This window comes from Oncorhynchus tshawytscha, unplaced genomic scaffold (assembly GCF_018296145.1).
Source record: "Oncorhynchus tshawytscha isolate Ot180627B unplaced genomic scaffold, Otsh_v2.0 Un_contig_1775_pilon_pilon, whole genome shotgun sequence".
Classification (NCBI taxonomy): domain Eukaryota; kingdom Metazoa; phylum Chordata; class Actinopteri; order Salmoniformes; family Salmonidae; genus Oncorhynchus; species Oncorhynchus tshawytscha.
In genome coordinates this window covers 130,134-142,014 of record NW_024609693.1, presented here as the reverse complement: position 1 = coordinate 142,014, position 11,881 = coordinate 130,134, and the positions used below count along the sequence as shown (strand labels likewise).

The window sequence follows — 11,881 nt, the reverse complement described above, 5'->3', positions numbered from 1 at the left end:
TTAGTGCCCAGTCTCCCAGCTCTGCTCGGTCTCCCATATCTAGTGTTTGTACTAGAAGGTCTATATGTCATGAGTGTCTCTAGTTTCCCAGATATGTACTCTATTTTCTGTATTCTCCTTCTTGGTCCTGTGTAGCTCAGTTGGTCAGAGTAATGCCAGGGTCGTGGGTTCCACTTCCGCTCTGGTCACATACGCAAATAAATGCACTCCCTGTACTAGAAGTTGCTTTGGATAAGGATCTACTAAATGGCATATTACATTCTATATATCCTCTCTCCAGTGTCCGACGTTCAAGCGTGAGGCGGACGGCACGGAGTCGCCAGAGCCCTTCGCTGCCGAGGCCAAGTTCTTCACGGAGTCCCGTCTGCTCCAGAGGGACGTGCAGATCATCCTGGAGAGCTGCCCCAACCAGGTCATCCTGGGTACCGTCCTCCACCCGGTGAGACTGACTGACCTCTCCCCTATAACCCCTGAGCATTGTACTATACGCAAAGGCTGGTAGCTCGGACTGTCGCTGAAAGCCAGAGGGCGAGGAAGGATAATTTTGAACGTTGCGGAAGTCTGAGGTTGTTGCACTTAACTGTACTCAAAACCTCACATTGTATGAGGTTCTCTGAATGTGTGTGAGGGCAGGCAATGTATCTCTTTCTGTCCAGCTTACTCTGTTATCTTTGTCAACTCTATAAATAGTGTATCATATAAAGTATTGTACTTTATTCTATGTTCTTGTTGTTTCATCTCCAGAATGGGAACATCACAGAGCTGTTGCTGAAGGAAGGGTTCGCCCGCTGTGTGGACTGGTCCATGGCCGTCTACACCCAGGGGGCAGAGAAACTCCGGGCCGGAGAAAAGTCAGTCCCTTCCCCAACCAAAACCACTACCGCAACATGCGTCACAACAATCTGTGAATAACGATGGTTGTGAATGTGACCACAACCATCGTTATCCTCAACCGTTTTATTATCCAACCAGTTAGGGCATGTGGCTAAGTGTGAATACTTTACAAATGACTCAATTCTTTCTCATTTGAAGTGAGACTGACAACTTTGTCAGTGTGTTCTGACAAAGGTTTGATTGGAGGACACAATAGCATGCTCACCGGAAAAAGGCCTGCAGTGTAAAATATATGCACACACACACACACCGTTTGGGGTCACTTAGAAATGTCCTTGTTTTTGTCCATTAAAATAACATCAAATTGATCAGAAATACAATGTAGACATTGTTAATGTTGTAAATGACGTTTGTAGCTTGAAACGGCAGATTTTTTATGGAATATCTACATAGGCGTACAGAGGCCCAATATCAGCAACCATCACTCCTGTGTTCCAATGGCACGTTGTGTTAGCTAATCCAAGTTTATCATTTTAAAAGGCTAATTGATCCTTAGAAAACCCTTTTGCAATTATGTTAACACAGCTGGAAACTGTTCTGATTTTAAAGAAGCAATAAAACTGTCCTTCTTTAGACTAGTTGAGTTTCTGGAGCATCAGCATTTGTTGGTTTGATTACAGGCTCAAAATGGCCAGAAACAATGAACTTTCCTCTGAAACTTGTCAGTCTATTCCATGCGAGAAATTGCCAAGAAACTGAAGATCTCGTACAACGCTGTGTACTACTCCCTTCACAGAACAGCGCAAACTGGCTCTAACCAGAATAGAAAGAGGAGTGGGAGGCCCCGGTGCACAACTGAGCAAGAGGACAAGTACATTAGTGTCTAGTTTGAGAAACAGATGCCTCACAAGTCCTCAACTGGCAGCTTCATTTAATAGTACCTGCAAAACGCCAGTCTCAACGTCAACAGTGAAGAGGTGACTCCGGGATGCTGGCCTTCTAGGCAGAGTTCCTTTGTCCAGTGTCTGTTCTTTTTTCCATCTTTCTTTTCTTTTTATTAGCCAGTCTGAGATATGGCTTTTTCTTTGCATCTCTGCCTAGAAGGCCAGCATCCCGGAGTTGCCTCTTCACTATTGACGTGGAGACTGGTGTTTAGTCATTTACAACATTAACAATGTATTTCTGATCAATTGGATGTTATTTTAATGGACAAAATTAGCTTTTTTTGCAAAAACAAGTTCATTTCTAAGTGATCCCAAACTTTTGAGTGTGTGTAGATTATTTTTTGAGAACTAACAATCACCAAAATAAAGGTTAGACAGTCAGGGAAAATTGCAAAAACAATGAATTTAGCATTGTTGATTTTATTATTACGTTTGAGCAAAAGAACACAGCATTAGCCATGGCAAAGTGCAGAGAATTGTAAGAATTTAGCTTTAAAACCGGCCATTTTTCTCTCAGCTGCCATGCCCCCTGCTACACCCACCACATGAGGCTCTTTTTGATCCAGAAAAAAAACCCTGAAATGTCACGTAAGTGTATGTATGTACGTACGTGTGTATGTACGTACGTGTGTATGTACGTACGTGTGTATGTACGTACGTGTGTATGTACGTACGTGTGTATGTACGTACGTGTGTATGTACGTACAGATCAGTGAGTACCCCGAGGGAGGCAGGAAATTGGAAGTAATTGACCAGGCATAAATCAGTATTGTAGTTGGTCTGATTCCAGCACAGCTGGAGATGTGGAACTTTCACCCTCAGAATATCAATTGAGACGTCTTTATCATTATCCTGAGTCGTTTTAGCATGGATTTGATTTCATATTCTGGTTTTAAACACATCATGAAAATGTTTAATATCAGATGATGGGAAGTGCTTATTTCTTTTTATGTTGACCAATTGCCTTTATATTTTTTTTTACATATGAACATGTGTATTTGTATTAATTTTTATAAGGAATTATATATATATATATATGTGTAAACGCAACATGTAAAGTGTTGGTTTCATGAGCTGAAATAAAAGATCCCAGGAATGTTCCATACCCACAAAGCTTTTCTCTAAAATGGTGTGCACAAATGTATTTACATCCTTGTTAGTGAGCCTTTCTCCTTTGCCATATCAAGAAGCTGACAATACAGCATGATCATTACACAGGTGCACCTTGTGCTGGGGACAAAAGGCCACTCTAAAATGTCCAGTTTTGTCACACAAAACAATGCCACAGATGTCTCCAGTTTTGAGGGAGAGTTCAATTGCCATGGTGACTGCAGGAATGTCCACCACAGCTGTTGCCAGAGAATTGAATGTTAATTTCTCTACCATAAGCCACCTCCAACGTTCTTTTCAGAATTTGGCGTCCAACCGGCCTTGCAACCGCAGACCACGTGTAAACACGCCAGCCCAGGATCTCTGTAATAAAGCCCTTTAACGAGGTTCTCCAGTGGATGGGCCTGGCGCCCAAGTGGGTGGGCCTATGCCCACCCATGGCTGCGCCCCTGCCCGGTTGTGAAATCCATAGATGAAGGCCTAATGAATTTATTTCAATTGACTGATTTCCTTCATATGAACTACAACTCAGCAAAATCATTGAAATTGTTGCATTTTATATTTTGTTCAGTATATGAAAGGATGTTTTGATATTTACTGAGGATTTTATGAAAGGATGTTTTCTCCACCTTCATTTTTCTTTTGAACAGATCTGCTTTTCACATTACCCAAGGTCGTCACATCTTCATTGATGATTCCTCTTCTGTTTGTTTCCTCTCCTCTTTTTGTTGACATATCTCCCTTCTAACTGAGTCATCCTTTTGTTTATCAGATCTGCTAAAGAACGTAAAGTGCGTATCTGGAAGGACTACGTAGCCCCCACAGCCAACATGGACCAGAAGGACAGGCAGTTTGTGGCCAAGGTAAGAAGACCCTGCAGGCCTGCATACTACATGGCTTCAGGAGGGTTAGGACTGGGGTTGCATTCCAATCCAAAAGGTTGTCCCCTTCCCTTCTTTCCTTGTTCACTCCCTTTCATGAATTTGGAAGCAAGTGACGGTAGAGGGAAAAGGAGATGCTTTCTTAATAGTACACAGTCTCATGGATTGAACACAGACTAACTTTGCTTTGGTTGTTAGGGGATGTTTCCCTGGCTACCTCCATGGCTATGCTTACTGCAGTACTTCCACAACTGTTTATTTCATATTTTTGTCATAGCACTGCACCAAAAGCAGGACCAGTCCTTGAGAGCTCTGACAAATTGTGCCCCCCCCCAACAAAAAAGTCCCAGCACAGAGGTACAAAGAGGAAGGGCTTTAGCAGTAACCTTGAACACTCCCTCCCTAGCCAAATGACGGCAGAATCGCCTGCCGTTTCTCCAACGTTCCTAGAACGTTCCGGCTCCGCTCGGAGACACGGGACGGGATATTAGTTCTGGATGTTATTGGTATACGGCAGAAGAAATGATTGTCTTAATATCACAGAGGAAACTGCCTTTGAATCCCAGACCTGGCCTTGTCAGAGTCCATTACTTCCTACTAAGTAAGACGGAGCCACAAATGGAGCCTCCAGTAATGTAGCTTGGCCTTATTGCTGTTATAAGAGGACACATTATAGACTCTCTTATTGTTTTAGTGTTACCCTTAAAGCTACAGTCTGTGATTTCAAAAACAGCAAAATCCTTTAAAGGAATTTAAATGACCTTTTGAACAGCTTCCAAAATTCCAGACACTAGCTTTAAGTACTCCCAATATTCAGAAGTTAGGTGTCTTACATAGTTTGTTTATATTCTGAATTGAGCCTGCGGTATGGTCTTCCTTTGGACAATCTATTTTCTTTAGGTGACACAAAGCAAGTTGATTTAATTCGCTGAAGTAGTAGCTTTTATGATCTGCTTAGATTTTTTTCAGATCCGTTAGCTGGACTTCTAAGTCCTTGAAATATTCACGGCTAGCCTTTGGTTACATAAAAGGTGTTGCCGTCGCAGCAATCTGCTTACAGAATGAGTTTGTGAAAGAAATCTACACACACACACACACATGCAAAAACTAGCTAAGTTAGTGCATTTTCCCCCTGAGTCAGAGAGAAGACTCTTGTGCTGAAAAAAGGATCAAACATTTATGCATTGGCTTCGGCTGCCCTCAGATATCCCCGAGTCCAGGGCAAGGAAGCTGACATGGGGGAGGAGTGAAGTGTGTAGAGGGAGAGGAATGGGGGAGAGAGAGATATGGGGGGGGGTAAAGGGGAGTGACAGATAGCGGGGTAGACAGACAGAAGGGATAAAGGAGGGAGGGGAGGGGGGTGGAATTGAGCATTTCCTTCCCTGTGTATTGTTTTTGCAGACAGGCAGGTTCAGTTCCCCAGTAGAGGGATGAGCCCTTGTGCCGGTTCCCAGCATGGTTCCCCATCTCTTCCTCCCTTCCTGCTGTTCTCAGAATGGGAGTAGTCGGAATAACACTGAGGCCCACCGCCTCAAGTCAGCAGCATGTTAGCATTTGTTTAGGGATTAGTGAATGATTGGGTTGCCTTTTTGAGGCAAGCCCCGTCGGCGACGCTGCGTTTGTTGTAAAATGTCACCGTGGCCTTTTCAAACTGCCATTGTTGACTACCTCCAAATGGTGTGGTGGGATAGATAGGTGTTGGTTTTGTGGCGACTTTCATCGTTATGTTCGGTGGTCAACTGGTACAATGTTTTGTCACGTTGTCAGCTCCCTGAACTGTCATTGGCCAGTTGGGCTCGCTTAACATCCTCATTGGATTGTTTGGTTTGGGCACCTTGAATTCTCATTTGCTGACCTCTCTTTGTTCTATTGGTCCCATGATATTGCAGCCTGTCAACTTTCCTGTCATGCTCTCCTTCCCAGTCCTTCTCCCCTTTTCCCTCATTATTTTCCTGGGAAGGGATGGATAGAGTTCAGAGAGAGAGCAGCCCAGAAGGGTATCATACGAAGCAGGTTTGAGAAGTTGGCGAGCTAACTTTGGTCACTTCGGAGTTCAACTCGAGAGAACCAATAATACAAAAGTAACTCAACTTTTAGCCAGGTACGTTTCTATGGCAACAGATCCTTCAGAACTAACCTGCTCCGGGGCAGGCTAACTTGGGGCTAAATCCATTTATCCTGAATGAAATGTCTGCGCTGCGAGCCTAAGGACCAATGAAGTCAGATTCCTGCTCTCTTGCAAAGATTTAATTTACTTTTTTAAATGTATCTTTTAAATAGTAATGTTAAAATATATTACAGAATGCATTTGAAACTTTATGCAATGTAACACTTTTGTTTGACTTGATGAACACATTGATAGGCGTGTGGGGGAGTGGTTGTACATTGATAAGCACACCAAGGATGGCTTTAACGATATGTCATAAAGACGGCTTCTAAAAACCCTATTTCACACCATAGCCTGCTGAATTAGCAAGAATTCTGTTGTATATTCTTTGGGCACAAATCAAAATGTGGCACTAATTCGCCCATGGATTGTCTCAATGGAGAGTCTGGTGTTTGACTTGCTATGTGCGACATGCATGTGCAGTTACAAGCCTGTTAGTGGCAGGTGGACGAGCAATATCCATCATTGTAGTACGGATGAAGCCTGACCTGGAATGTGAAGCTAACTGAAGCTGGTTATCTTTAGAAAACCCTGAGTAAATCTAGCTCGCTTCATAGGATACCACTCCCATCCCCAGAGTCAAACCTGCTGACTCATCCCCCACTCTCTCATACCCCCTCTTTCTCACTAACCCTCTATCTCTCTCACCTTCTATTTCTCCTTCTCTCTTTCACATTGTCTCTGCTGGGACTGGTAGGTAGGCTACGTCCCAATAGGCTGAAACTGCCTCCTCTCTTCTTCCTCTGGTCTCCCTTGTGACCAGCTGCCCTGAGAGAGGACGTGGTGGATGAAAGTGATGGGGTGGAAGGCTGGTCTCCATCAGAGGCCTGTCACTGTCAAGGAGGGACAGGGGACAACTGGCTGCATGGCAATAGTCAAACACTTTCTCACATCAGTGTAGATGGTGAGGCCATTCTAGTGTTGTAAATGCCCTTTAAAGCCTCAATATGTCACTTTTTGGGTGACCTGACCACATTCACATTGAAATGTTAGTTCTAGATCTGTCGTTGAAAGCAAGTCTAAGAAGCGGTAGATCAGTTCTATCTGTGCTATTTCTATGCTTCCTGTTAGTTTTTGCATCTTTTACTTTCGGTTTTGTACACAACCCAAAGTATTGTATTTCAGCTGATGTAAAAGACGTTTCGCAGCGGTTTAGATGGCACATTGATTCTCCACACTATAGTTCCCTGTTTTGTCAAATAAACAAAATTAAGCGAACTATTCGAATTTTAACAGCCAGGAAATGGCGGCGTGATTTCTACATAGTTCATCTTTATTAAGGAAAGGATGGTATTCCTGAGTATTGGGTTAAAGACTGGACAATATCAGCTGCTTATCTGTAGGTTACTATTGACTAGGACCAACCTTCACATTCATTTGTCCTAACAATGGAAGTAATGCGAATGTGACGATTTGTTTCTTGCACTTGTATGCCAGAGTAGGGCTATCTGCACACCTGATGACGTAGCTACTGCATGTGTAGAGGCAAGAGAGGACGTCTCTGGAAAGACTACTCTGCATTTGATGCAGTTCTTTTCACACCTATATACCTAAACATTATTGGTGTTGCTGTGTCACATCACCACCAGTCTTTTTAAAACGAGATGAATGACAAGTAAATGCAGTGGTCCTGATATGTATCCTGGACAATGCAGATGTCATGCTAGTAGTGGCCACCAGGTGACAGCACCTCTCTACCACCAGGGTCTGTGCTTAGAGCAGGGGCCTCCAACCTTTTCTAGCATGAGCCACTTAATAAAAAAAATGGAGCTGTTTTTTTCCTTCTAGCTTCCCAATAGGTCTGTTCTTCTCCTCTCCCCTGCAACTCTTCTCTGTGTCCTTAGTACACTACTTTCTCCTGTACACCGTTTTCTGTCAATATACCTGGTAAAATATGGGGGGGGCAGATGTAAATGTTTTGTCTGCACTACAGACGGCTATATCGGTCCACTAATACAGGACTAGTAAAGGCCCAGTGCGCTACTTTTGTGGAAAAAATAGAGCATTTAGTATATTTACAGATTTTTCAGTGGGGAGCTGCAGCACCCTCAGCACCACTCCTTCCTGCGGCTATGACTGCTGCTGATCATTTCATTGTGAAGTTTGCAAATAATAAATACAAATGATATACTGGGGCGGCAGGGTGGCAGTGTAGTCTAGTGGTTAGAGCGTTGGACTAGTAACCGAAAGGTTGCAAGTTCGAATCCCCGAGCTGATAAGGTACAAACCTGTATACTACTTTGCAGTTAACATTTAGTTGAAGGTTTTGGGGAAAGTATTTGTCAACCCACCAAACAATCATCACGTCAACTGGCCACACACAGAGTGATAGACACAAACACGCGCACCAGACGGAGACAATGTTGCTTAATACTTTGGCAGATATTGTTAGGTGAGACTCATATTAAACATATCCAATCCAAAATGAAATCTAGACTCGGCTTCCTAGTTCGCAAAAAAAGCCTCATTCACACACGCCGTAAAACTGACCATCCTACCGATCCTCGACTTCTTCGGCAATGTCATTTACAAAATAGCCTCCAACACTCTACTCAGCAAATTGGATGTAGTCTATCACAGTGCCATCTGTTTTGTCACCAAAGCCCCATATACCACCCACCACTGCGACCTGTATGCTCTCGTTGGCTGGCCCTGGCTTCATATTCAATGCCAAACCCACTAGCTCCAGGTCATCTATAAGTCTATGCTAGGTAAAGCTCCTCCTTATCTCAGCTCACTGGTCACCATAGCAACACCAACCCGTAGCACATGCTCCAGCAAGTATATCTCACTGGTCATCCCCAAAGCCTACACCTGCTTTGGCCGCCTTTCCTTCCAGTTTTATGCTGCCAGTGACTGGAACGAATTGCAAAAATCGCTGAAGCTGGAGACTTACATTTCCCTCACTAACTTTAAACATCAGCTATCTGAGTAGCTGAACGATCGCTGCAGCTGTGCATAGTCCAACTGCAAATAGCCCATCTATCTACCTCATCCCCATATTGTTTTTATTAAATGTACATTTCTGCTCTTTTGCACACCAGTATTTCTACTTGCACATCATCTATCACTCCAGTCTTAATTTGCTGAATTGTAATTACTTTGCTACTGTGGCCTATTTATTGCCTTCTCACACCATTTGCACACACTGTATATAGATGTTCTTTTTTTCTATTGTGTTATTGACTGTATGGTTTGTAACTCTGTTTGTGTCGCACTGCTTTGCTTTATCTTGGCCAGGTTGCAGTTGTAAATGAGAACTTGTCCTCAACTGGCCTACCTGGTTAAATAAAGGTGGAGTAAAGGGTTTGAGTGTTTAAGCCATAGTGGTTAACCAGGGGTGGGATAATGTCAGTGCTGCATTAGATAGTAGCTGGGAGCTTGCGTTGTCGGAGACCTGAGATTTGTTTATGACAGTTTGATGTAACGCATGAATAATTTAATATACTTTGGGAATTGTTTGGCGAGCTACTAGTAGCTGGTGATCAACCTTTTGTAGACCACTGGCCTAGAGTGACTCAGCCTGGACATACCTCTTGTTGGCATCCACACAGAGTCGAAATGCTCACTGTTTCTCTTTCGCTCTCTCTGTCTGTGTATTTCTCTGTCCTTTCTCTATATCGCTCTCTCTGTATTTCTCTGTCCTTTCTCTCTACATAGCTCTCTCTGTATTTCTGTCCTTTCTCTCTACATTGCGCTCTCTCTGTATTTCTCTGTCCTTTCTCTCTACATATTGCGCTCTCTGTCCTTTCTCTCTACATCTCTCTCTCTATGTCCTTTCTCTACATCTCTCTCTTTCTATGTCCTTTCTCTCATCTCTCTCTCTATTTCTATGTCCTTTCTCTCCATCTCTCTGTATTTCTATGTCCTTTCTCTCTCCATCTCTCTCTGTCTTTCTATGTCCTTTCTCTCTCCATCTCTCTGTCTTTCTATGTCCTTTCTCTCTCCATCTCTCTCTTTCTTTCTATGTCCTTTCTCTCTACATCTCTCTCTTTCTCTGTCCTTTCTCTCTTTCTCTGTCCTTTCTCTCTACATCTCTCTCTTTCTCTGTCCTTTCTCTCTTCTCTCTCTTTCTCTGTCCTTTCTCTCTTCATCTCTCTCTTTCTCTGTCCTTTCTCTCTTTCTGTCCTTTCTCTCTTTCTGTCCTTTCTCTCTTTCTGTCCTTTCTCTCTTTCTGTCCTTTCTCTGTCCTCTCTTTCTCTGTCCTCTCTTTCTCTGTCCTCTCTTTCTCTGTCCTTTCTCTCTCTAATAATTACCCAGTCTAAATGTGCTGGCCAGCCATTTTCTGCTTCTCTTAACATAACTGTTGATTTATTTATTTTGGGAGAAAGGAAGGAGACTTACATTTTATTTTGTGGTGCCAGAGCTAGAGAACAACCTTGTTACAATGTTGAGGAGTGTGTAGGTTGGTACAACATAGATTAGATTTTTTGGAAATGGAGAGATGGGTAGTGTAGCGCTTCGAGTCCCCCGCACTGGGACCATGGGACTGAGGTGTTAGGAGTCCTCTCTCTCTCTCTCGCTCGCTGTCTGTGTGTTGTGTATGTGGGCAAGTTAATTTCTCCCTCCGTCCCCAACGGTAAAACTATTTGCAGATGTATTATTTCTTACGTCTGCCTCTCCTCTTCTCTCCCCCCAGTCAGCTTTGGGACTAACTGAGCATCTCAGAATGCCTCGAGGGAGGTGCTTATGTGTTCAGGATTTCTCTAAACTTGGTCTAGCTCCAAGCCCGATTCCCAATAGCCTCCCACACAAGCTTGACTGGTATCCAAGAGTGGTTGTCTCCCATGTATATCTCAGCAATTGGGGCCTGTTCAAATACTAGTCATCCTTCCCTCATCCTTCCTTCTCTTAAACAGTGTAAGATCTGATGGGGTTGCATCATTGATCCGACCAAGTGTGTGTGACCCGTGCGTGTGTGCTTACTTCCAAGTGAGCTTGATACGTTTGCCCACCCTTCCAAGTGTGCCTGATGTACAGCCCATGTTTGCTGTGTATGTCACAGGTAGCCCTGAGTGGGTGTGTTTGTGCCTTTCCCAAGTGATCTTGATGTACAGCCCATTTTTGTTTATATCACACATTGATCTCTCTGTGTGGGCGGGTGGGCCTAAACTTGTCCACTGTTCCCCAGCTGAGCTTGAAGTAGACTTCATGTTTGTGTGTGAATGTCACAAGTGGGTCTGTCAGTCATTTCTCTTTGTTTTGGCAGCCGTCCTCTTCCTCTCCATCTCTCCAGTCCCAGCACTCTGTCTCTCTCTCTCTCTCTCTTTCTCTTTATTTACCAATCTGTTTCTCCTTCTGCGTTGGAGAGGAAAAAACATTTTTGTTTGTAATACGGAGAGCGATTTCTAGACATTTTCACTGGAGTGGGATGGATCAGTCACGGTGCTAATCCTGACTGATGTCCATCTCTCTGTTCCCTCCCCTTCTCTCCTGGGAATCCCCTCTCCATGTGGAATGTGTGAATATACAATTCGCAGACTTGTGTGTGTTTGAGGCTGGAACTGTGGAACAAACAGTTTAGCAGACGTTAAAAGGACTGGCAATGGATCAATGTGATGCTCTACAATGTGTGATGATGCAGAGATAATTGTGACAGTAGGATGTATAGTTTCAGTGTCTTTTTACAATGTTTGGGTGGTACATTTTGTCGTGTTGTATTACATAATGTTATCGTTTATCTAAAAGTCATCACAAAACGGCCATGTTAATAATCGTTCATTATAATATACTTGACTTCTCCCACAATTGCAATGTGAATATATTAAGGTCGTTCAGTACGTGGAGTGTTGCTGCAGATTACACCTCTTCTCTCCCTCTGCTCTGTAGATTACACCTCGTCTCTCCCTCTGCTCTGTAGATTACACCTCTTCTCTCCCTCTGCTCTGTAGATTACACCTCTTCTCTCCCTCTGCTCTGTAGATTACACCTCGTCTCTCCCCTGC

The 11,881-nt window shown here is 43.5% G+C and overlaps 1 protein-coding gene across 1 annotated transcript in view; it reads left to right on the top strand.

Annotated features, from left to right (window-relative positions):
• The window catches only part of LOC112239099 (staphylococcal nuclease domain-containing protein 1), a 115,898-nt gene that overhangs the window by 13,732 nt on the left and 90,285 nt on the right, over positions 1-11,881 (top strand). The window contains exons 7-9 of the mRNA XM_042316983.1: positions 281-439; positions 745-851; positions 3,661-3,751. Of these exons, the coding sequence (XP_042172917.1) occupies positions 281-439; positions 745-851; positions 3,661-3,751 (357 nt within the window). The remainder of the gene's footprint in view (positions 1-280; positions 440-744; positions 852-3,660; positions 3,752-11,881) is intronic.